This window comes from Schistocerca piceifrons, chromosome X, assembly GCF_021461385.2.
Source record: "Schistocerca piceifrons isolate TAMUIC-IGC-003096 chromosome X, iqSchPice1.1, whole genome shotgun sequence".
NCBI lineage: Eukaryota > Metazoa > Arthropoda > Insecta > Orthoptera > Acrididae > Schistocerca > Schistocerca piceifrons.
This window is the reverse complement of record NC_060149.1, coordinates 892,072,774-892,100,738: the sequence shown is the minus strand read 5'-3', so window position 1 is coordinate 892,100,738 and position 27,965 is coordinate 892,072,774. Positions and strand designations below refer to the sequence as shown.

General features: G+C 38.7%; 1 protein-coding gene across 7 annotated transcripts in view; it reads right to left on the bottom strand.

Moving 5' to 3' along the window:
- LOC124722921 (protein Malvolio) overlaps positions 1 to 27,965 on the bottom strand; it is a 343,226-nt gene that overhangs the window by 86,233 nt on the left and 229,028 nt on the right. For all 7 annotated transcript variants that reach the window (XR_007006462.1, XM_047248076.1, XM_047248080.1 and 4 more), the window contains 4 exons: positions 16,054 to 16,242; positions 13,170 to 13,295; positions 6,979 to 7,205; positions 3,272 to 3,410 (listed from right to left, as the gene is read on the bottom strand). Coding sequence is in view for 6 of the 7 variants with exons in the window: in XM_047248075.1 (XP_047104031.1) it covers positions 3,272 to 3,410; positions 6,979 to 7,205; positions 13,170 to 13,295; positions 16,054 to 16,242 (681 nt within the window). In the remaining variant the exon portion in view is untranslated. The remainder of the gene's footprint in view (positions 1 to 3,271; positions 3,411 to 6,978; positions 7,206 to 13,169; positions 13,296 to 16,053; positions 16,243 to 27,965) is intronic.

The window sequence follows — 27,965 nt, the reverse complement described above, 5'->3', positions numbered from 1 at the left end:
CTGTACACGATTCTGTAAATCATTCCCATTCAATTCTTGATGTAGGTGTACATGGTAAGAATGGAACCGGTGGTGTGTAAGAATACGATTTACAATGGTTTTAGGAATGCCAATCTTGTGTTCAAACTGTTGTGTGCTCGCATGTGGATTCATAGCAATGGAAGCGAGAACAGTATCTTCGGCAGCTTCGTCTGTGTGAGTGCTACGATGACTGCGTTCTCATGGGCTGAAACTTCCTGTTTCCTGAAGCGTCACAACAAGACGAGAAAACATCTGTCGAGAAGGTGGGTTCTTGTCAGGATATCGCTCTCCGTACAGTTCCGCTGCCTGCGTAGCATTTCGCCTACCTTCAACAACTTCCTGCTCTAACAACAGTATTTAAAAGGACTAAACTACTGTACTAAATGTACCCGTACATAAGAAAACAGTATTGCAATTACTGTTCTGCTAACTTATATTCCCCATAGAAGAGTAGTATTTCTACCTTCTCTTCGTTGGTGTACATTCTACTCGCACAACTCTTCAACTGACGATGGTTGATGTGACGGAATGACAGGTGTGCATTCTACTTATGTTTACATTTGTCCTCTGTCAATGTCAGCACTTGGATGTCTTCCATTACCCCGAGTACCTGCACTAAGTGCTGGGATCATCACGTCAGTGTTGTGTTATGTAATTAATAACGTTGTGTTTCAATGAAGGCTACACGGTGATACATTTTTTAATAGGTCTTTAGGAGAGGAAATGAATTACAAAATAAAAAATATAGGGTGCCATTTGAAAAAGTCATACTGCTGTTCATATCTTTGTTTTTTACAAAGCTACAACAACAGCAATCATGCTGATCCCCCTGATGGCTAAAGAACATTAGCTTGAAACATTTTGTAATTTGCATCTGGACAAACAGTTATTTAGGGTGGTCAAGATAAATGGGACACCCTGTATACATTTGTAGTAGATCTAATAACTCTTTAAGTCACAGTTTATCCTCCATAGATATACCAGAAAATGGAGTCTTTAGCAGATCATCTACAGAGAACAGTTTCATATTACATTTCCTTATATATTCACTGTTTTAATACCATCTTTCCCTTTCGACTTCCAAGGGTACTAATTTTATGTACTTTTGATATACATTTATCAAATTGTACAAATTAGTGCCCTTGTAAGTCTAAAGGGAAAGATGATGTTAAAACATAGTTCATAGTAGGCTGTAATGTGATTTGTAGTTAATCACGTGATTAGCTAATTTCAACTACTTGTCATTGTCAAGTACCTGTAAAACTAACATGGAAAAGCACTACATTGTCTGCATACACTGCCAGGTATAAATAACACTTTACACAACTCGCATTAAGATAAAAGCATTACAGCTGAGTGCCTTCTCAGAGTTGATCATAGCATGGCTGACCGTCATGTCACCAGCTGACACTAGTTACTGGTTTCTAGTTATCGTGGAGAGAGTGCTACAAAACATGTTTTCATCCATTTCGTTTGCATACCATCACACATTCAGAGAGAAGTGGCATTATTTTAGTACAATTTGCAGCTCACATTCAAAGAGGACTGGTATAATTTTAGTGTGATACTCCCAGTGTGCTGTAGCACATTAGCACATAATCACCTGCTGCCACTGGCCATTCCACCTGCTCACGGTATGTATGCATACAAAGTTACACTGACATTTGACTGTGTCTTTTAGGTACATCACTTTTTTTGGCAGGCAGTGTAATGCAATGATTTAGCTTTTGGCTGTTCAGGTAAGCCTGAGAAAGTGGTACCTCAGAGCACCAAGAAAATTTTTCAATGCATTTGTAGTGTGTGTGTGTGTGTGTGTGTGTGTGTGTGTGTGTGTGTGTGTGTGTGTTGTTGTTGTTGTTGTTGTCTGATAGGCCTGAAGAAGAACATTGTCAGAAAGCTTAACTATGAATTCACTTTTGTTTATGTGATTTTCTGCCACTGCATACCTGAAACATATGGTGAGTGGTTACCTTTACTCCTCCCAGCATTTGTACTCCAGTGAAGACTTTCCAGGATCATATTATTAATTAATTATTATGATACAGGAAAGAGATGAAAACACTGATTAAAAGGACAGCATACAATTCATATTTAACACAAAGTGCCGAGAGAAAAAGTTCAAAAGTCAAAATTTAACAAAGAAGTCATCTCTACTTTTCCAGAACCAGTTGGTCATGTCTTTGCAATAAATCCTCAATCACTGCTTATATGTGAGACAGATATTTGTAATATTGTTTTAATTGCCTACTCAATAAAACAAACTTATGTGGAAGAGAATACAAATACTTGTGAGGTATAATTAAAGTAACTCTGTACTATCACTTCATATACAAAACAGACTAGGAATTGTTGACTGTAACACAGGGAGAAATCGCTTGGAATTTGCTATCGCAAAACTTTTCTCCAATTTGATAGAAGTGGGCACTTCCTTACATTAGAACAATGAAATATACATCAAAGACACTACCTGACCATACAGATTCCAGTTACAAGACCAGTGTTCAACAAATTTGAACATTCCTGCAGCTTTCACAGGATACACATCGCCTTCTTTCCCTTTTTCATTAAAGATGACTTTATTTTGAATATATACTTAGTTGGAGTTAAACAAAGAGATTGTACATGATCCACGATTCAATAAGAAATGTAAATAAAAGAATGTAATGCAATTTGATAACAGTGGAGATTTTTCTGTTATAAATATCAAGTATGTCAACTAGGCTATTACATGTCAGCAAAAATGCAAGTTTTTGATAATTTGTGGCTTATGTGGGACCAGTAGGGAGATATTACAAACATATTTATAATACACACTTCATTGTTTGTTGTCTGTATAACTGTATTCAGTGGTACTGATAAAGTTTCAAATTGATGGCACATACAATTATTGTAAAGAACATCATCATTTTCACTGCGTCATTCTTCAAATTTATCAAGATTGTGGTATCCACCAGAAATAGACAACATGAAACAGCAATATCAGTGACTGATTTTAGAGTGTAGTGAGGACTTTCGATCAGTGGAAGGTTTTGAAAGAGTATTAAGAGAGTGTAGGGGGGGGGGGGGGGGGGGGGGATGGAGTTACAGTGGAGAAGACAACTTCAAGATCCACATTTCATTGCCATTCATAACAAATACCAAAATACTTCTGTTGTTGCTCTTTTCACAACATAAAAAAAACAGTAAAGACAAAAATATATTTACAAACATGTTGTGCACAAGCATAAAACAAATGAATTTGGTATCTTACCTCATAACCAAAGGTAACAGCCATAACAGAAATTAAAAAACCAAAGAGCATCTCTAGTTTGCGAAGTCCATACTTGTCGAGCAGCAAAAAAGTAAATGTGTCAACAACTGTTATTAGAACACCCACATAAAGTGGGACTCTGCAAATAAAATAAAATAAAGTAAAATAAAAAAGTTTGCTCTGTTTAGCACAAGAAAAGCAAAAATAAATAGGTACTCTACTAAGTAGCTGAATTCAGTAAATGGCAAAAACTAAAAGTGATTGAAGAAACAGTATAGCTTTTTCAGTTTCTAACACAGTGAAAGCAGGAAAGTTGTTTCTGAAAAAGTAATAGAGCAAACCAGTGTGTAAATTCCATTCTGGAGTAGACTATAAGGGGTGCTGATGTACAAATAAAAAATAAGTAATAGCAATATGATTTTCCAAACGAAATAAACTAAGTGAATGCAACAAAAAGAAACAGGTCTGCTGAAATAAGGTATCATTACTGTAGCCTAGCTTACTCACGATAATGGAAAGTCCTTTGTGGAATATAAATAATTTAAGGAGTACAGACAACAACTGATCAGATACACAAGACTGATAATGATGCTAGCTTTTGGATGAAGCTTTCTTCATAGCTATAGAGTACAAAACACACCAGTTCGGATGCAATGTACTAACTATATTGCGCTGGCACAGCAGCTGCATTGCGGTCAGGGATTGTGTCATGTGACGTGGGCAACAGCAGACAGTTGGCAGGGAGTGAGTGGGTTGGTTAGGGAATAAAGGCTGACAGCTGGGAGTGACAAGCAGCAGGTACACGAGATAGGAATACTACACCAGTGAGCTCTGTTTTGGTCACAAACAGAAATCCAGACGTGTGTGTGTGTGTGTGTGTGTGTGTGTGTGTGTGTACTCTATTGCTCTGAAGGAGGATTTGTCCAACAGGTAGCAACATTCTCTGTCTCATCTATGTGCCCACTAATGACTCGGCATCTCAACTATTTGGTTAATGTTTACCTTTACTCCTCAAGTTATTTATATACCAGGAAGGATTTTCCATTACCGTATTTATAACATCACTTGATTCCCTTCCATACTATTCCTCATGCAGTCTATTCTTTATCACTGTCTCATCTTCTAAATCTGTTTTTTTCTCTCTATATTTTTCAGTCCACATCTTCCCGTACGTGCCTTCCTTACGCACACATATTACCAGTCCCATCTGGTGTGGTCACACTGCGCCTCTGTGCCACCTTGCAGCACTACTCCAACAAAGTTTTCTATATATCTGTTGTCACTTTCCATTGAATTGATATGCTCTGTTTGACACACAGAATATCTCAATATAAAATAACTTTAGTAAGCAATAAATTTGAGTTAGGTGTGGCAAGCAGTCACAGAATATCTCAATATAAAATAACTGTAGTAAGCAATAAATTTGAGTTAGGTGTGGCAAGCAGTCACAAATAAAGTTTCTGATTAAAGGGACCAAACAGCTGGCACAAAACACTGGTTATTTTGATGTGATACTGATAACCACACTGATCTGATCTGGATGCTTAGTTAACAGGTAATTGCTGCTGAGATCTCATCCTATTAGTATAACATGATAAAGAAATTAAAATTGCTTTCTCCAAACTTACCCAGAAATGCTACTTTGATTTTTGACACTGGTAGCCAATAAAACAAGTTATTTTTGGATCACCTTGCATGCACATCTCTAGCCAGACTATCTCATGTTTTAAACTGGTATTTAGCTCATTACGTGTGACAGTTTCTTATGGGAATAAATTCATCATCAATATCATACAGACTTTTTGAAAGATTTTGTTGCTAATAATTTTTTTGATTCATCCAGCTTGGCCTTCCAAGCAATTTGTAGAAATTATTGCTATTACTATAAATGAAAATGGTTGCATACTCGAACAGATAACCAATACCAGGTTTACATTTTCTCAGTCTGATCTGCAAGGATATCTTTACAGCTCAAACATATTTGTTACCTGTCTGTATGTAGTACACATCTGACATGTTCAGGGGAACCCATTAGTTTTCTGCCTGACAGCACGTCAGTGAGTCTACATCCAGATGTATTACTGAATTAGCAGTACTTCTGGTTTCAACATCTCACTGTACACCAAATCACAGGACTCCAGTCAGTTCTGGGAACAACACTACAAATGGCATATTGTGCTTCCACCATTTCAGTCAGCCAACAAAAGGAACTGAAGATGGCATCTGAACCAAAGTGAGAGGAGTCACCAGGGCTGACATAAACCATGACTCGCAAATGACCACACCTTGTGCACTGAATAGTGACCAATATAGCCTCCTCTCCAACTCTGGTGGAAACCTTCCTCCCAATAAAACACACTTCATGACTGCTGTGCTCCCGAGGGACTTCCATTACATATCTAAGAATGGTGTTCCCAATAACCAACAATAATTCTTCCCTCTGCACTTGCTATGAGTTTCCAAAAATATAAACCTGTCACATTATATAAGGTGACTCAAGCTGGCTCAAACATCTCTTCAGCAACAGACACCTCATACTCTAAGTTATACAGAGACAGGTGTGTATTCAAATGTACCATCTACACAAAGACCCATGAGCTAGACACAGTCACTGTGCACTCAAGCAGGCAAGTTTATGCACTTCATAGGAAACTGGACCAATGCATATGAAGTGTCACACCTGACATCCCAGGCTTCCTCAACTCCGTGAAGCAGTCTGTAGCTTGTCAATTGTATTCAAAGTTGCTTTTAGGCATTGGCAAACAGGGCCTAGTCCCTCTACATCTGTACAGAATCATACAGCCACTACTAATCTGTTACCAATAACTATAACTAACAAAGTACAGAAAAGAATTAAAGGCCTTAAACCTGAATAATCTGTTCAAAATTACAGAACGAGACCTTGGTACCACCAATTCTTTCATCGCCATCTCTTAGTCTCTATTCAGATTTTTTATTCTTATTATCTTGCCTTTGTTTAATCTTGCCATATATGTTTTACTTACTTTGAAAGACGCCATCATAAATCACCACCACCATCATGTGCATATCATAGCTGCATTTATGCAAGCACTGGCTTAAATTATAGATAAGCAACACATGGCAGGAAAATGTCTTTTCCACTTAAAAGTAATGGAACTACTGGATTCACTTTTGGAACAATACGAGCACTGACTAATTTTCCTTGAGTATTAAGAAAATAATGGACAGCTAACAATGTTAATACAAAACTGTACATGTCAAAACTAATTAATAACCACACGCATTATCACTGATAGTTCAATAATTTTGTCTATAGTGCACACTGATATTGTTACATCCAGTTGCCTGAATACTCTGACAGTGGAATACAATAGCATCCTGATTCCATTTTGATCTTGCCTTAATACAACTGTATGGCTCCTCCTAGAGCTCCCTTGTAATCCTTAACTAAGTTGAGACACCACAAATCATAATATACTCTCACTGTCTACTTATAAGTCATTACAACCCCATCTAGAGATGATAACAATGGCTCAAGAAATTATACTATTCATTTTAATATTGGATTTAGAATGAAATAAATGATTTAATGAGAGTGACCACTGAACAAGTCACACACAAACAATGATTATATCAGTTAGCTAACATGTATCTCAAAAGTAAAATAAAGACCATAGTATTTGAGTTATTTTATCATGTTTATGTGTTTAACTTTTTATACTTACACCCTATTTGACAAAAGATATATGGCTATGGCTGTACCAATAACTTCTTGCATATCTGAACCAATAATGGCAACTTCTACCATTATCCACAAAAATATTCGAGGCAATTTTCTATACTGGCGATAGCACATTTCTGCTAGGTGAAGGCCAGTGACAACACCAAGACGTGCTGAGAGCCTCTGCATTACCAGACCAAGCATAGTAGCTGACATTAACACCCATAATAGCTGTAACAAGAGTAAACTTTGTAAATATTGAAGACATGTGAAGTACTGAAAAAGAAATATGCATTTGAAAAATATTTAATGGGTTACAAGTCTTCAGGCTTTGAAAATAATGTGATATTTTGTTATAGTTATCTTGTACCCAGAGGGGAAATAACACTGGCAGCTAAGAAACAACATGAACCACCCTCCAATGCCTTTTTCATATGAGCAGTGACCACTGTCCCCGATCATCATTTTTAAAAAAAATGCATATTCTGCGGTCATAATAGGTATTTTTAGCTATGTTTAGCTATGAAAGAGGTCAGGTCACCCCATGTCTTTAAGACCAGGCATTTGAATGACAGATGGGCATATAAAAACTAATAGTAGCTGTGAAGCTTTCAGAACTTTATCTTCAGAGCAGAAAGGAAATACACTTCTTGAAACAATCGTATAATTCAAGCTACTACTGGTTAATTGGTTACCCTGTCATCTTACTTCCCACTATTCACACACAAGGTTACTGTCGACAAATGCAAATCCTTCCCAATCATATGGATTTTCCTTCACCTGAATAATCATCATCAAAATCTCTGAAAGTATTTCAGATTCATTCATTTTCTTCAGTCTTCTGAACAGGGCCATCTCTAAAAGCAGGAGGAACTTCAAGAAGAAACCAGCAACTATTTGAAATATCAAAATATAATCAAAATGCTAACGAAGCTTAAGGTACAGGAAGTCAATCAAGTTTGCTACACTGACTACTGATATAATTACAGGAAGTCAATCAAGTTCGCTACACTGACTACTGATATAAACACCTAAATAGACAATGCAGTTAAAATATATCAACAGAATGCACATACAGACAGTGTGTACAATACACGAGTTATCTCGAGATCCATTTGTAATGGAGGGCATGCAAACCATGAGTAACCTCATGTCCACACACAATGTGTTAATAGTCTGCAGTGTGACACTGTGTCAACTGCTTTCTGGAAATTTAGGAATACAGAAGCTGCCTGTTGTCCTTCATAAATGCTTTGCACAATATCATGTGAGAAAAGGGTAAACTGAGTTCTAAATCCATATCAATTTTTTGACAGAAGCTTTTCTGGCTCAACGAAATTTATTATATTTTAAATTAGAATATGTTCAAGAATACTGCAACAAGCTGTTGTTAATGGCATTGGTCTGTAATTTTGTGGGTCCATTCTTTCACCGTTCTTATATACAGGAGTCACCTATGCTAGTTTCCAGTCACTTGGGACTTTGCACTGGGTGTGAGATTCATGATAAATGCACGCTAAGTAAGGAGCTAATGACAGAGTACTCTCTGTAAACCCGAATTGGGATTCCATCCCAACCTGGCATCTTAATAGTTTTCAACTCTTTTCCAGGGATGTGTATTACTATGTCCTCTATAAGGCAGTCTATGCAATGGGCAAGCAATGGTATGTTTGTACAATCCTCCCGTGTAAATGAGTTCTTAAAAATGAAATTTAAAATTTCAACTTTCTTTCAGTTCCTTCTACTGGCTACATTAGAATTTTCACAGGTTCTCAGCAGGATGTTCTGCTATGGAATGATGCTGGGAGTTCTATTTTTCACACACTGATCTTTTTACATACACACCAGTTCCTACTAATTTTTGCTTCTTGTCATTTTCACATTCTTTTTTTAACCATGAGTGCAAGAGTCCCTACTTTTTCACTATTTTCTGAATTTTGTTATTAAACCATGGTGAGTCTTTTCTGTCCTTAATCCACTTATTCAGTACATTCTTCTCCAGAGTGCAGTTTACGATCAGCTTAAACTTGGCCCATAACTGCTTTACTCCACCATACTGGTGCTGCATACCACTGTTCTTGTGTATAGTGTTGTCATTTTCTATTTCAATAGCCTCCTTCATGTTACAATCCCGTAAATAGCTTATTCTAATTAAAACAACTGTTCAGCCAGATAATTTTGATGTTACATTAGTGATATTAAATACTATCATCTATTAATGTGTGTCTGTAAAGAAAGTGTTTCTACTGATGATCAGTTGCCAGTCTTGGCATTAGGCACTATCTGCAAGCAAGTTGTCCTACATTTCATAACAATTTCCTAGCACAGTTCCTTTAGATATATCACATGCTACTTTTGATTCTCACATGGTTTCCGCATTAAGAACACCATACTGGGTTCTATTGGATAAGGAGCCTCCAATCTAGCTATACATTTGTTTCAATACTTTGTAAGTAAATATTTTGTTTACTTGGCAACTGCATGGAACTGTATCTCTGGCTTTTCCAAAGTCAAGGAATACAGCATCAATTTGGATTCCATTATCTACAGGTTTCTCAATATTGTAAATAAAACGAGCATGCTGCATTTTATAAAATTAGTGCTTTTAAAATCTGACTTGAGTTCTACAGAGGAACTGTTCTGTCTTCAAAACAGCAATCATATGTGAACACAATATATGTTCCATGAATACAAATCTTTACATTTACTTTTTAATTTGTCTTCTCCATACCGAAATATCAGGGAGACAAGTTAGTTCTGTTATTTTAGGTGCAAATTCATGAAAAACATAAAAGAATTTTCAAAGTTTTCAAAAATTAGGAGTATATTTTTCTCTTAGTCAGGTATATCACAGTAATATCCGATAAGTGTCCTCTTCATTCATTGTGAACATATTCCTGACACCTTTTGCATAAACATCAAAATATGTTTAAAATCATAAGTTTTTGCATCTGTGGCTGCCAATGTAGCTCATCTACGAACACATCTTATTCTGAACTGGAAGCTTCTGAGTTATTCTCAGTTTGCATACGGGGTTCTTTCCAACTTAATAAGTCAACATATTATTATAACCAGTATTGAAATTTTGTAGAGTTCAAACAGTTGCACATTTAACATTAAAAGTATAAGTGCAGCTAGAGCATTTTGACAAGCGATGTCTTGTTTCCAAATCTCTTCTGAAATAATATATAGAATAAAGCTGGTAGGAACTGTGGAGAGATGGTACGTGTTATGTATATACTTTCCTGTAAGCTAATCTACATTGGACAAAGTTGGGATCATTTGTTACTGCTCTACAATTTCCAGCTTTTCTCCATATTGTATAATCAATATTATTTTTGTATATTGCACCGTTTCTTGCCTAACATAACATCACAATTAATTTCAGGCACCCACTGACAAAAGGTAACATCACATCACAATTAATTTCAGGTGCTCACTGACAAAAGGTATGACCTTTTTCTTTATTTGTAATCATCATATACAGGGTAGTCAGAAACTGACTGAAAAGCTTGTAAGGATGTTGCAGGTCATGTTGTGCTGAGAAATAATTGTTAAGGAAAAAGTTCACTATGTTGCACTGTTTCCAAGTTAATTAGTATTGAAGTTAGCCAATCAAACTGTTACTCATGCAAATTCAAGTGTCATGCAAGAGTGTCATCAAATGTATTCTTCATTTGGTTTCCTAAAACCAAAGAAGAGATTGATACAAATATTGGACTTGGCATGGTAATAAGGATTGAACCTGAGCCAAAGGCTGAGCAGTTTTGTGCGCTATCATTTATGCTTTAAGAACAACTGACACTAACTGTATCTGGATGGCAGCTTTTAACTCAGAAATGGCACAATGTATCAATTTTTTTTCTTAACAATTATTTCTCAGAAAAACCTGCCCTGCAACACCCTTACAAGCTTTTCAGACTTTACAAGCTTTTCAGACTGTTTCTGACCATCCTGTATAATTATACAGATCTAAGCCCGCATAACTAGTTCGCCCCTAATTGTAATAATTAACTGATTATATTACACTCAACCTGCTCTCATTTCACTTAAAAATGGTCACATATTAATCACTAATTTTATTTCTTTTACTAAAATAAAATAAATGACAAATATTCTAAATATTACATTAAATTAATGCTTATCTCCAAATAATTCATAAAACAACTGGACATGGCTAACAGTAATGAAAAGAAGTCCACATAAGGATCAATACTTGTCAGGTATAAGGTTTTACTTTAGCTTGCTTTAGTAATTCATATCAATTCCCATGATATGAATGCTTCACATTTCATCTCTAAAAGTATAATTGTAGCTTATTATACTGTCATGCCAAAGTAACGTGGACCTCAACAATAGAATAAAGTACAGGAAATAAAGGAAAGGCAACCAAAAACCTACAGCTAACTGATGTGTGGCACATAGAAACATACAACACAAAACTGTTTATACTTGTTCTAGAGCTCTTGTTCTTTCTCTAGTAGAAGCACAAACATTCGTGCACACAACACAGGCACCCAAATGAATATGCCCGTTTCCACAGTGAGATTCAATGTGGCCATGGGTATGTGCATTTGGGTGCTTGTGCGGTTGTGTGTGTGTGACATGCTTCTACTAGAGCAAGAGCTTGGAAGCTGGTATACATAGTTTCCTATTGCAAGTTTCTATGTGCCACACATCAGCCAGCTATAGGTGAGTGGTTGCCTTCCCTTCCACCCACGAATTTCCATTGTTGTTATGAACAATATACAGGATTATTCATGAGTACTTCTGGAGTTTCAGAAGGCAACTGCCAAAAAAACTACAGAGAATGAACACACATCAGTATATAGAGCATCTCTCCAAGATTTTAACTCGCATTACAAGTACTCAATATGGGCACCATTAATGACATGGCACTGTTAATACATGCGTGAAATTCATTAAAGTTGCTGCTGCAGGAAGGCGCAATGTATCCCACACAGGAAAACAGTTTATCAGGTTGCCTATATTTTTGCTGATGATGCTGTAGTATATAGAAATGTTGTAACAATGGAAAATTGTGCTGAAATGCAGGAGGATCTGCAGCGAATGGACTCACAGTGCAGGGAATGGCAATTGAATCTCAATGTAGACACGTGTAATGTGCTACGAATATATAGAAAGAAAGATCCTTTATCATTTAGCTACAATATAGCAGGTCAGCAACTGGAAGCAGTTAATTCCATAAATTATCTGGGAGTAGGCATTAGGAGTGATTTAAAATGGAATGACCACACAAAATTAATCATCGGTAAAGCAGATGCCAGACAGATTCATTGGAAGCATCCTGAGGAAATGTATTCCGAAAACAAAGGAAGTAGATTACAGTACACTTGTTCGCCCACTGTTTGAATACTGCTCACCAGTGTGGGATCCGTACCAGATAGGGTTCATAGAAGAGATAGAAAAGATCCAACGGAGAGCAGCGTGCTTCGTTACAGGATCATGTAGTAATCGCGAATGCGTTATCGAGATGATAGATAAATTCCAGTGGAAGACTATGCAAGAGAGACGCTCAGTAGCTCGGTGCGGGCTTTTGTTGAAGTTTCGAGAACATACCTTCACCTAGGAGTCAAGCAGTATATTGCTCCCTCCTATGTATATCTCACGAAGAAACCATGAGGATAAAATCAGAGAGATTAGAGCCCACACAGAGGCATACTGACAATCTTTCTTTTCACGAACACTACGAGACTGGAATAGAAGGGAAAACCGACAGAGGTACTCATGGTACCCTACGCCACACATCGTCAGGTGACTTGCGGAGTATGGATGTAGATGTAGATATCTGCAACCATTAACTAATTCAATGCAACAATACAGAGTGAATGATTTATCTACATGTTCCATCACATCTGCCTACTAGTGCAACAACTAAGCCACAGCATGTATTATGGATCAAAAGTTGAAACGATACTTTACCAACTGATATGTGCAATTTTCTGTATTTCTTGCAGTTTTTTCGCAATTGTCTTCTGAATTCCTATAGGTCCTTATGAATAACCCTGCACTAAAATTTATGTGTTTTTAAAATGTGCAAATATAAAAAATAGGAAAAGTTGAAACCAATACTGGTATGATATTATCTATCTACCCCATAAAGTGTAGTGATTTTCAGAGTGCAAATGTAGACAACAATTGAAAATGAAGAACGATAAGATGATCCATTCTTACTTTATACTGTGCAACACTTCCAGATTGCAAGTCCGATTCAATATTTCCAGGATCCAAATATGCAATGCTCATGAGAAATCCAGGGCCAGTACAAGCCCATAGTTTTCTGAAACTAAACCAGGAACCCTGAAACAGTAGGATACGAATATTTCTCATCACTGAAGTTCTTAAGACATCGAAGATCTAAAAAGTGCTACAGAATAAAAGCAAAACATTACTGCTGCTGTTGAGCTGATGCAACTATGGAAACACAAAATGAACTATTTTCTTTTAAGTATTAAATACAAAAATAATAAACAGATTGAGTTATGAGATTATGTTTCTCTGCTCGTACACACACAGGTGCCTTCTGCAATTTTCGAGTCTACACCATTTCTGCACTATCAAAACTTAATTTTCTTAAGTGATAATATCATCATGGGTGATCTTCTGATAAAGCTCTCTCAACACTTTCACTGAAAATACACTAAAGACTTAATAATGTGAATGATAAATTGGCAAGTGTTACCCACAGGAGCGTCATATGACTTGAAAATATATTGGAGCACTGGAGATAAATTCACATTTCTGAACTTTTTAAATCAATCCTTTCATTTACAAAACCTTCTCACAGGAGTAAATACTTGGCTTTTATTTTTAATGGACACCACAGAAGGAAAAAAATGTATACTGACAGCTACACCCAAGTTCAACCACACAACAGAAAATTGGAATTGTTCCAAGTTCATCTTAACATATTTATGAGGACAAGGAGAAGTTGGCATGTTAATATTGCTTTATTAACATTGGTAAAATGTAGCACAATAATGTTAGTTACGTGTCAACTTTATCTACAGAATAGTTTTGCTTATATAATTGTTTGAAGTAGTCATATACGGTAGATTTTGTTCAAATTGATAAACTGGAATACCATGTATTTTTCATTATACAATTCTTTGTTTTGGATGATTTATCACACACAATAATTCATACAGAGTTGTTTAACGCCTATAAAGAGTATGTTCTTTCATTTTCAATTGTGATGTAGTGGACAGCTTGGTTAAAATATGGCTGTACTTCTCCTGAAGATGATCATGTGAAAGGCATTCGTGAATTGCAACCACATATTTCCAACACTGAGAATAGATGCAACTTGGTATTGGAAAACTGGCAACTGAAGCTGTATGAAATAGCAGACACACTAAGCATATCAGAAAGAGCACAGTTTTTATTACATTAACAATTAACTATGAGAAAGCTTTACACCAGATAGGTGCCTCATAGTTTGAAAGCTAACCAAAAGAAAATGTGAACACAAATTTGTCAGCAATGTCTGAACTGTTTTAAAAAGAATCAATCTGATTTTGTGTGCAGGTTTGATATTGTGGCTGCGACACTGGTTACCCACTTTGCACCATAAACAAAATAGTGATCAAAGCAGTGGATGAAAGCTGGTGGCCCCACACCAAAGAAGACAAATTTCATTTGGTCTGCTGTAAAGGTTACAGGCAGTTCGTTTTTTCTGGGATGCAAAGAGACTCTTCCTATTGTTTAAACCAAAAACTGTAAAACAACAGATAATGAATACGATGAAAATCTTCTGGACAGACTAGATGAAAAATTAAAGTTTCAGAAGATACAAATGGGGCATGCAAAAGTGCCTTTGCAGCATGAAAACCAAAGAATGTGAACTACATAATTTTAGAACATTCGTCCTGTTAACCAGATTTGGTACCCTCTTGCTTCCACCTATTCAGACATCTAAAGAAATTTGTGATAGTCAAAGGTTATGGCAGCCACAGCTGGGTATTTTTAAGATCTTAAATGAACACATTTCTAAGGTAGAATCTATTCACTGGAAGAAGGTTGGATAACATGCACTAACCTAGACTGAATTACATTGAAAAGTACATTTTTACCTAAAAAAAAAAAGGAGCATTTCACTGCAAGCCTGTGAACTCCTCACTATTCCCTCACACAGAAAGTATAACAAACAATGAACTTTATTTATCTCTGAATTTTACATATCAAATATTTGTGCCACCCGAACAAGAGGCTTCTGTGAAACACTGCACAAATAAATAAAAAATTAGCCTGAAAAGAAGTCAGAGTGACATTACATGATTGTACAAAATTGTTCTGGCTTTTGTACCTACTTGTTGACATGTTGTCTATTGGCTCTTGTCTCAGGTTCTTTGGCCAAAGTTAGTTCGACAATTTTTCTGATGTTTCACCAGCACGGATGGCTGGCGAAGTGTCAGAAAAATTGTCAAACAAATGTCAACTGAAGAACCTGAGACAGAAGTCAACAGGCAGTATGTAATTACTTTAATGTATCAGTTCACAAACAGCTACAATTTTCTTTCTTTCCACTTGTACCAAGCACATCATATTTCCATATACTGTCTGCTGGTTTTCAGCACTAACTGTAATATAAAATACAAAATTAACTATGACTATCACTGTAATGGCCAAACAGTAAAATAATAATAATAATAATAATAATAATAATAATAATAATAATAATAATAATAATAATAATAATCCATTGAATGCAAGTCCTATGTTTCAATGAATATGTGGCTAAATTTTATTTTTGTACTTCACAGTACATATTATTATACAGTCAAATAAATACAAGTACTAGATCACTCGTCATTCTGCCCTGTAGACAGCAGTTGGCTAGCTGGAACACACTTACAGCCTAATCCATGAGTGGTGTTTTCATTTGCATTTACTAATATCAGGGGTCCACTTAAGAATCTGTACAAATATTTTAACTTACAAAACAAAAAAACTAAATTAAATTTAACACACTCAACTGTATTATTTTGTAAAAGTATTATTCATATGTAAATAAAGGAAAAGAGTAATATATATGCCATCTTCAACAAAAGTAACTTACACCATCTATATCTGGTATAGTAATTTTTTCTTCTGAGAAGTATGTCTGCTGAGTTCCTGGTGACAATGTTGTAGTCTCTGTAGCATTTTGTGGAGGCAAGCTTCGGCTACTGGAACCAGATGAATTACTTCTCTTTGGATATTTACTGTTGTCTTCATTCTGTCCAGGTCCATTCATGCTGTCAGCTAACTGTAAAAGAACACCAATTATAATTATAGCAAAAACATCATCATCATCATCATCATCATCGTCACCACCATCACCATCATCAGTAGCAGCAGTAAAAGAGGATGAGGAGGAGGAAGAGGAAGAAGAAATATTTAGTTACCACATAATATTCAGTAGAGAACATAAAATACAAAGAAAAGACAAGAAGACACTGTTTGTAATAAATGTGAGACCAGAAACCTCAAAGATTGCTTATTTCTTTTCAACCTAATACAGAACAGTATCTTTTCTTAAAATAGTTCTCACATTCAATACAACATCAGTTCCCTAGCAATTCTAGTTTCTAAGGTCTATTTTTACTTTTTACAACATTCCACTTACTTGTTTCATAATTCCATTTTTAACAAGCCAAAATTATCTGTCATTTATTTGCAACAGAAAACCTCTGCACTTGGACATAATAACTTACATCTATAAGGGGCATTTAAATGAAACCTAGTCCCTAGTGTAAAGCAGCTGTAATGATTTTATTAACTCAAAAATGTAGTTATACACAGTACACATACTCAAAAATAGTCACCAAAACTGTTGGCACATTTATCCTATTGCAACACTAGCCGGTCAACTCCATCCTTGAAGAAGTTAGTAGGCTGCTGTCGGATCCAGGCCTGGAGCCAGTCACACACTTTGTTATCTGTTGTGACTCCATGTCCGCAAATAGCTTTTTTTAGTCATCCAAACACACGAAAGTCACACAGTGAAAGGTTGGGACTGTACGGTGGATGTTCCAGTGTTTCCCACCGAAACTGCTGCAATGTCGTCCTCACCGCATTGGCCACGTGTGGTCGTATGCAGGAGGATAACACCATTGGAAAACATGCCTTGGCATTTTGAGTTGATGGCTCATCGAAGGTTCTGTAATGTGGCTTGATAACGCTGGGCATTGATGGTGGTTCCCCGTTCTAGGAACTTGAAAAGCAGTGGGTCTTGTGGTAAAAACAAAAAAAAAAAAAGGACATCATGTCCTTACCAGAACTGGTGTGCATGGCCTTTGATTTCTTTGGAGGTGGTGAAGTCACATGTTTCCACTACTTGCTCTGATGCTTGCTTTCCGGTTCAAAATGGTGACAGAAAGATTTATTCCTCCTCATGATGAAATTGCAGATGACTGAAAGACAGCACCATTTTATTTTGCTGTTCGGCAGTCAGTTGGTGGAGAACTCACTGTGCACAGATTTTTCGAAAGTTCACGTGTTGACGCATTATGGTGTGGGCAGTGCCCACACTAATACCCAGTAACCGATGGATCTCATCCACAGTAATTCTGCGGTTATCCAAGACTAAACATTCACTTCCGCAACCATTTCTGGTGTGATGACAAGATGAGCCAGTCCAGGACAAGCATTGTCTTCCAGTGACTAGCACCCCTCAAGGAATCATTTGCGCCATTCCACAACACTTGAACAACTCAGTCTGTACCCACTGTACACAGCCTTCATCCGTCGATACACTTCACGGCCTCCAACTCCCCCCGCCGCCAAAAATCGAATCACTCCTCGTTGTTCCTGCTTACTCGCCTGTATGTTCGGTAGTGGACAATAACTTGTGTGACCACCTTTCCTTTGGCGTGAAACCACATTGGCACTATGCAACATCAAATGGTGTGCACGCATCAATCTCTCTATCAATTGATGGCGCCACGTACCCGCAGTTATGTGGTGCCACCTTATGTGTAAGGCAAAGGTAGATGCACTGACCAGGTTTCATTTGAATGAATCTCATACATACATATTCCACAAGCCCCCTATGGCGTGTGGTGGTGGGTACCTTGTACAACTACTAGTCATTTCCTTTCCTGTTCCACTAGCAAGGAGAGAGAGGGATAAAAACTATCTATATGTCCCTGTATGAACCCTAATTTCTCTTATCTTACCTTCACAGTCCTTACACAAAATGTATCAGCAGCTGTAGAATTGTTATGCAGTCAGCTTCAGATGTCAGTTCTCTAAATTTTCACGTAAGTGTTCTGTGAAAAGGACATAGTCTTCCCTCCAGGGATTTCCACTTGAGTTCATGAAGCATCCGTAATACCCACGTGTTGATCCAACCAACAGGTAACTAATCTAGCAGCCCACCTCTGAACAGCTTTAATGTCTTTCTTTAATCTGACCTGGTGGGGATCCCAAACACTCGAGCAGTACTCAAGAATAGGTCACACTAGTGTTCTACCTGTGGTATTCTCTACAGATGAACCATGCTTCCCTAAAATCCCCCAATAAAACAAAGTCAACCATTCGCCTTCCCTACTACCGTCTTTATGTGGTCATTCCAATTCATATAAAATTGCAGCATTACACCTAGATAATTAATTGATGCGACTGTGTTAGGCGGTACACTTCTAATGCTGTATTCTAACATGATGGCAATGCTTTTCCTTGTCATTACATTAACTTCTACATTTAGAGCAAACTGCCATTCATCACACCAGCCACAAATTTTGTCTAAGTCATCTTGTATCCTCCTACAGTCACTCAATGATGACACCTTTGCATACATCACAGCATCATCAGCCAACTGCAGAAGAGTGCTGCTGATTCTGACTCTCAGATCATTTATGTATTTAGAGAATAAGAGTGGTCCTATCACACTTACATAGGACACACCTGACAAAACCCTTCTCTCTGATGAACTACTTGCTGTCAAGGAAAACATACTGTGTTCTATTGTTTAAGAAGTCTTTGAGCCACTCAAATATCTCGTACTCTATTCCGTATTCTCATACCTTTGGTAACTGTCTGCAGAGTGGCACTGTGTCAAATGGTTTCCATGAATCTAAGAGTATGGAATCTGCCTGTTGCCCTTCATCCATAGTTCAAAGGATAACATGTAAGAAAAGGGCAAGCTAAGTTTCGTACATGTGATGCTTTCTAAATCTGTGCCGATTTGCGGACAATATCCAGACTCAGAATATGCTCAAGAATTCTACAGCAAAAGGATGTTAAGAATATTGATTGGTAATTTTTCAGGTCTGTTCTTCTACCCTTCTTATACAAAGAAGTTACCTGTGCTAATTTCGAGTTGCTTGGGACTTTGCACTGCATGAGAGATTCACAATAAAGTCAAGTACAGGGCCAATGCTGTAGGGTACACTCTGTAAAGCCAAACTGGGATTCCAGCCAAAACCTGGTGATTTATTTGTTTTCAACTTTTTCAGTTGCTTCTTTACATCACAGAAGCATATTACTATTTCCTTCATATGGTAGTTTGCATAATGATCAAATGATAGTACGCTTGTATGGTCATCCCGCATGAGTGACTTCTTATATGAGAGATTTCAAGCTTCGACTTTCTTTTTTCTGTCTTCCAGTGCCCACCAGACTGGTCAACAAGTGACTGAATAGAAGCCTTCAACCAACTTTGGGATTTATCTACAACAAGAATTTTCTCGGGTTATCTGGAAAAATCTTTTGCTATGGTATGATGGTGGTATTGTTGTATGCTCCTCCCATTGATCTATTTACAGCCACATGAATTTCTACTAACTTTTGCCTATCATTCGTGTGTGGTTTTTTTTAACCAAGAGTGCAACAGTCTCTGCTTCCCTAGCAATTTCCAAATTTTGTCATTAAACTGCAGTGGGTCTTTTCTGTCCTTAATCCACAGGACATACTTCTCCAGGGCACTATTTACAATCTGTTTAAACTTTGCTCATAATTCCTGTATGCCCATCATACTGGAACTACATCGTGTCCATTCATTTTCTAAGTGGGATGCTTATTAACTTTAGTAACCATCATCGCTATGATATCAGGATCACTAATCCCATTCTCTATACTGACACCATCAATAAGGTCAGGCCTGCCTGAAGTGGCAAGGTCTAAAATATTTACGGTGTGTATGGGCTGTCATACTAGCTGCTCAAGACAGTTTTTGGAAAACTGTTTTTCAAAGTACTTCACAAGACTGCCTGTCAGTACCACCTGCAACAAATCCACAGATGACCCAGTCTATACTCATCAAGTTAAAATTGCCTCCAACTGCTGAGAGCAGACTTTCCTTGAATGACTCAAACTGTCACACCAAAATCAAGTGAGAAAGAGTAAAAGTAGCTTTACATGAGATTAAAACATTAGTAAAATGACAAAGGAGCTAAAAGGAAGGCACAGGGAAATGTCAGTCGCTGACCACTTACAAAAAACATGGGTTAGCCAGTCACCCTGTTAACACTTAAAACCATCTCCCTAAAATCTTGGGAAAAATGTTGGACAACTCATAAAACTTTAAAACTCAACCAAACTCATTTGTACATTACTTAAAATAGACGGCAGATCCATCGGCAAATCCACCATGGTTCAAAAAACTGTGGTGCTCACTGATCTGTATGAAGCCATGCATCATAGGGCTGCGGCCTATGCAAAGATGGGTAAGGAGGACCTTGTCACACTGATGTGGCTGGAAGGAGGTATGCCATGGGCCATGGTAACATTGTGGGTTTTACTAGATAGAGTTTGTCACTTGCTGCCACTCATCCTCCCACCAACACAAGGCTCTGGATCTCAATAATGAGGCTACAGCATGCAGGGGGATAGCACACTGAAATAACTGAGACCACGACAAGCCTCCTTGGCTGCTAGATCTGTCCTGTTGTTCCCCACAATACCAATGTGCCCTGGTACCCAGCAGAAAGACACCTCCTTCCCAAGTCATTGTAGTTGGAGGAAGGCAACCTGGATGACTTTATCTGCTGAGTACAAATGATGTAGGACTGTAGGGCACTCATAGAATCAGAACAGACAAGAAATTCAGCACTGGAAGAACGTCTCACCTGTTCCAGTGCCCACAAGGTCACATATAATTCTGTGCCAAAGACAGTTAAGTCTTGAGGCAGTCGGACCTTGAGGACACAATCCAGCAAAACAACAGAGCAACCAACATAGTCCCCCTGTTTAGACACATCCATAAAGACAGCTACATAGCTGTGGCACTCATATAAAATGTCAGAAATAGTCACACTAAAAAGAGAAGTAGGAGTGCAATCTCTCCTGTACTGCACTAAATCTAAAACAGCTCTGGGCCTCTGCAGCAACCAGGATGGCAGACCGTTAAAACCCTGGATTTTAAGTTGTACTTGCTCCACTTCAAGTGACTCCAGCACATGCTCACATGCTGCACGTGGATCACAAATGGTGTTGTTGATCGTGGACAATGGGAGAAAAGGTGTTCCAGAGGGCGGGCGGGGGGGGGGGGGGGGGGGGGGGGATGAGGAAGTGCCATTGAATTGTAAGTGGTGGTTCACAATCCTCAGCACAGGGACTGGGTACGGAGCTGGTCCTATGAGCACCCCTGGCTAGCCTAATTCCATCATGGTGGACAGCATGATCCTCAAATAAGAAGGCCTTGGCAATCCATACACTGTGCATCCGTAGTCTAGCCATGAATGCATGAAAGTCCTATAAAACTGGGGCAGACACACCTTGTCCACTCCCCAAGACCTGTGGTTAAGGCACTTTACGATGTCCAGTGCCTTCAGGTTTCTGGCTTTTCAGGTCTCTCAGGTGTGGCAGCCACAATAATTTGGAGTAAAAAATGAGACCCAAAAATGTACAGGTTCTAGAATGTAGAACAAGAACAGTGTCCTTCATACCAAGGCAGGTAAATTAAAAATACAATGAGAATGATGAAAATGAAAAAACACACACACACACACACACACACACACACACACACACACACACACACGTACGTGGATAAGGAGCTGCCTGGCAACCAGACCAGACAATGGTTAACCATTCGCTCCAGGGTCTTTCTTACACAGCTTGTTAAGGCCATACTCCAATAACTACTGGGATATGTTGGATCCTGTCCTGGTTTGAGGAGACATATCGAAATCTCTTCTCTCCACCAGTTGGGGAAGTGACCTGACCTCCATATCAAATTGGAACATTCAAGGAGGATTCCCTTTGACACTGCTGGCAAATGTTGAAGCATGCAGTGCCGGATTTGGTAGTGAGCGGGTGCAGTATCATGAGTCTCAGACAGAATCGATTCCAGCTCCGACATGGGGAAAGAGTAATAGTAAGACTCAGAATTATTGGATCGGAAGTTCGACTTTCCTGTCTCTACAGTCACACAGTGGTGACTAAATGCCAGATCCTGGCTTGCATTGGCAGTAGTTTTCACAAAAGGCTCTGCCAGCATCTGTGTGATGCCTCCAGGTGTTGTTTGGACACACCCTTGTTTCAGTACTGCTGCCACTGGCAAACGACTGTGTCTACCGGAAACCCTCCAGAAGGCTTCCCAAACTTTTGCAGAACAAGCGGAATGGTTGCTAGAGTCCAAGAACTCTTGCCACGACCTTTTCTTGCTCTCCTTAATTACACATCAAGCCTTGGCCCTTGTAACTCAAAAGGCTGTTGAGGTTGTCTTCTGTCAGGCAGTATTTAAACTGTCGATGAGTCATATCAGTATGCTGGATTGCTGAATGGCACTCACCTGTCCACCAACGTGCAGGTCGTCTCCTAAGATGATCTGAGGACTTTGGAGTAGACAAGTCACTGGCAAAATGGATCACTCATGTGATGTGAGCCGTTCCTGGACGATATTGTGGGGCTCGAACACAGCCAGCTGAGTGATAAGTGTCCAGTTAGCCCTGCTGACCATCAATTTTGGTGGCTTCCATTCGAGCAGTCCTCCATCCAGTAAGTGAATGCAGAGTGGGAAGTGGTCAATGGAATGAAGGTCGTCAATGACTTCTCACTGAACAGAGTCTGAGAGGGCTGGAGAGCAGAAAGAGATACCGATGTCAGAGAATGACCCAGTAGTAGCACAGAAATGTGTTGAGAATGCACAGCTCATGAGATGTCATGATGCTCTCCAAACCTGTCCCGAAGGGCAAGCAGAGATTAAACCCCACAGTATATGATGGGCATCGACATCTCCCAGTAGGAGAAATGGTCAGCGGAGTTGTTCCGTAAGACCAGTTAGAGCCTCAGAGTCAATCACATCATGTGGAGGTAAACACAGTGAACAAACTGTGATCCTCTGACAGACATGAACTGCAACAGCTTGCAGGTCAGTACCTACGGGGAGAGAAGTGGAGTGGTGCACATTATTGACAAACAAAGTCACCTCTCCGTTAGCCCTTTCCCCGCACAGGTCAACCTCGCAACAGAGTGTATAGCCACTTAGGACGGGAGCATCAGGCACTTTAAGAAGTGTTTTCTGCAAACACAAGCATGGGGGCGTTCCAGTGCTAGCAGTTTCAGTTCCTCCACATGGTCCTGAACCCATTAACATTCCACTCACTGTATGATGGGAACCATGTATCACAGGCATACTACTTTCATCCTGACTTTCTGCTGCGGAGAGGAGCTCACAATTGGTGGAGGCTCAGACTTGGGGTGAGATGACTGCCCCAGTCCAACATTAAGGCCTATCGCCTCTACAGAAAAATCAAGAGAAATGCCAGAGAGGATGAAGTCGACATCATTGGGCTGTTTATTTCCCAATTTCATATGTGGTGGATGTTTTGCCTTTGATTTTTTGCCCTAGGTAGGCTTTGGAGCCACAACAGTGGCTGTGGTTGTGGCAGCACTAGATGATGTACCGGACTGAACTTTTGGAGGGGCAGGGAGCTCACAATGTTGGCAACCATGACCTTTTCTGAAGTTCTGGGCAGACGGACAGGCTTCAAAATGACTGCAGCAGCACAAGTGTGTGGACAAACACAGGTACTAGAGCTGACACTAGCAACCTCCATTTGTGTAGTAGCATCACCTTTCTGCACTGGCTGTTTAACAACTGAAGCAAAGGAGGTAGCGACCGTTGGTGGCAACATGGCTTTATACATTTTTTTGCCCTCATTATATAGGGGGTTCACTTTGTGTAGTCTTACGCTCTTGTATCTTCCATTAGATTCGCCTAAGCATGAGGCCTTATGTCCCCAACCTAATGCGCTCTTCCCATCCACCCTCTTCATGATATTTTGCTCATCAACTATACCTATAGGGGCCCACTCATCTTTCAATTCCTCCTTCCGAATGTCCACTAGGTCCCTGCACATCACGGCAATTTTGCTGTAATTCAACTTGATGTGCAGCTCAGTACTGATGGCATATTCCCCAAGGCACTGCGCTTTGGGTTCAAATGGCTCTAAGCACTATGGGACTTAACTTCTGAGGTCATCAGTCCCCTAGAACTTAGAACTACTTAAACCTAACTAACCTAAGGACATCACACACATCCATGCCCGAGGTAGGATTCAAACCTGTGACCGTAGTGGTCGCACGGTTCCAGACTGTAGCGGCTAGAACCGCTCGGCCACCCCGGCCGGCCATTGTGCTTTCTGTAGGTTCTTAACTTGTTGAGAACTAGATGTTTCCACCAATAGTACCCCATTACACATTCATTTAATGGATTCTAAACTGCCAGCAATGCCTTTTAACCCTTTTTGAATGTAGAAAGGCAAAACTTTCTCGAAGCTGCCCTCTTTGCTTTTTACAATTAAAAATACATTCTGACTGGCAGCGTGTGTTCTGTTAAAAGATGCAAAAGTTTTAGATTTTACTCCTGAGTCAGGAGGACTGGCTACATGAGCTCTCTTATTTGTTTGGGTATTACTACCTACTAATGGCTGGTTCCATATCAGTCCCATGAGCAGCTAGGGAAATAAGGGTCCCTTCAGACAGAGCCCCAAGTGCCTCAGTAAGCCTTACACAACTGAAGTGCAGCAAAGGTTGCCCACTAACAACTGATCCACCTCAGCAGCCATGCATCTCATCAGCTAACAGCTCATGCTGAGATTGAGGTTTTTTTTTGTAGAGGTTTTTACCATCCTTGTGATCCTGATGGTCAAGCCAAGATCCCTGCTCCCTTGGATACACAGTGCTTGCTGAAGCATGCCTGGAGCTTATAGTGGTAGAGGACTAGTGGCGCTTACCAGTTCCCAGCTCAGGAACCCTGGGATCGATACGCCTGAACTCAGAAAATGAATGCCGAGTCCCTTAGGACGATTCAATACACACAGTATTTTGACTGTAATGAATACAATATGTCAATGATTAGAACCTACAATGTCAGACATCCATGTTATCAGTATCACTGACACTAATCTGCATCTATTGTGACATTCTATGGTAACATCAATACAAATGTGAGAAATGGACAGATATTTAACAAAGTTTTTTGACACTTATGTAAGTGAAGTTCTTACATAATAAATTTCTCCAGTATGTGCTTTAAATAAATGGGTGTTTCGGTGTATCTATGACACCATATTATTATCAATATATTTCCATTTTTTTTGTCCATCTAGAGTCTGCATATTTCTATAATTATGATCATTTTTAGGTTCTATGATGTAACATGGAAATTTATGTATAGAATTTGATGGGTTACTCTTGTAGCCGACATACTCATAACTGAAGGTGGTTTGATGGAACCAAAATCTGTCAATTATAGAAATATATGCACAGAGTGCAGCAAAATCACTTACACATTTTGATAGATAGCTTCTACAGGTTGAATGGCAATACCAATGAAACAAAACTAGGCACATAATCCTTTTTTAAGAACATAAGGTGCACATTCTCCCTCAAATCTATTTTAAAGGTAACATCATTCATTTTGCATGGATAACTGGTATTCTCTAGAAACCTGATCTCTCTGTAGTAAATCATTCCTTTGTTCAAAATAAGTTTACTTCTGCCAGTATCTCCCTCCTACCATTTAAACTTCAAAGAAGCTCTCCTGCATACATAGTAGAACTATGGCACTAGGTGGGAATGTGGGTCAGCCAGGTGGCATGCTGAGATGATCCATGCTATTGCAATAAACTTTGTGTCTGGGTGACATAGAGGTTAATGCAACTGCCTAATAAGCAGGAGACCCCAGATTCGAATCATGATCTGGCACACATTTTCACTTGTTGCCACTGATTCTGCATGCAGTTCCCATGCAGCTGACATCAGTAGTTTACTCTCTTTTCTTTCCTTTCGCCCCTTCTGCCTTCAATTTACATAATATGTATCACAGCTGCGGATTGTACATGGTTTCTGTTCTTTCAGACATGTCCTAAAGAACAGACCTCACACATTCATACAATTGATTCGTCTCAACGGACAATGAATCCACCACCTTCAGTGCAGATGCACAATTATGTTCAACCTCCTGTGGGAATCTAAAATTAGTGAGCATAGAGGACATAGACAGGGATCGCGGGCAGGTGGCGCTATGCGGGAATTTGGGTTGTCTGGGTAGCATGCCAAGATTATTCTGCATATAGTCCCGATGTAGCTGACATCAGTAGTGCCTTCCCTTTCCTTTCTTTTCTCCCCAACCACCTTCAATTTATATAACACAAGAAAATGCACACAATTTTAACAACCTACTAACAGAGATGAAGCAGTAGTTCAGTTTGACAATAATGAAGCAAGAAATTAGATGTGGCATTCAAGAAGAATTTTGATAAAAGATTTGGGGACACCTCAGAAAGACTGAATCAGTATATCCTGATGGATATTTAAATGCCAGTGCTCCTGATAAAAATACAAAATGACAATAACTGTAGTTTTGAGACCTACCACCACTGCTATTCAGATACGTACATTCCACATCTGAACACTAATGACTGTGTAAATGAAACTATCAATACATAATCAAATTGTCTTTTTTTTACTCTTAATATTGAGGCAATCCACAAGTTTTCTTGAATATGGATATTATTTAATAGTTTTGTGTCCAAGTCAATACAAAGACCTACAAACAATTGCAAAAGATCAAACTCCAAGAAAGAAAATAATTGCTACACCACTCATTACCATACACTCACAAAAGGATATGATAAAAAAAAAATTGAAGCTTTAGGAACGTACCTCTCTGCTTGATTCACTTATATGTAATAATTTTTGGAAAGTCAACCATTACACAGAATACAACATAAAATGAAAATCTTTAAAGACAATCAACACACGTGCTGATATATAGTTAGGGTCAAGAGGTATATTTGATACGAGTCATTGGCTTTGATCAGAGATAGAATGTTAATGGCTGCTGTCACATCACATTTTGGTGTGCATATTTACATTTTCATTCTTACTTGGTGAAGCCAATGAATGTGAAAGTAAAATTAAAAAAAAGAGAAAAAAAAACTGGTTGTGGCGACAGAGTGACCTGCAGCTTTGTCTGAGTCCTAGTTAGACTGAAAGGTGACTGTCTGATCTGCAGCTTAGCCAAAAAACACACTACTGATATCGCATTATAGTTACCATATTGTTTGTACTGTTTGTTGCCTGTTTTCTACGACACTGGTCAAAGCCAATCTAATATTCATCTTTATCTCATAGTTATTAAACAGATAAAATGACCTGTTATCAGTTACATTGTGGAAAATAAACTGTAAAAGCTGAGTGTCTGGGTCAGACTCACTAATGACCAGTAGGAATTAGTTTAGCAATCTTCAAACCATCGTGAAAAACCTAATAAGTTTTGCATCTTGTGGAGAGAAAAAAAATAATAAAAAACAGCACAATAGTCCTGAAAGAACAACATGTAACAGATACTGAGAACTAAATTCCTTGGGCACAATTATGACCAGTACTATGATTCCTTACATCAACACTAGACAAGACTTTAGAATTTTCTCTCTGCAGTGGAGTGGCATGAAACTTCCTGCTACATTAAAACTGTGTACAGGACCAAGACTCAAACCTGGAACCCTTGCCTCTTGCAATCAATTGCCTGCAATA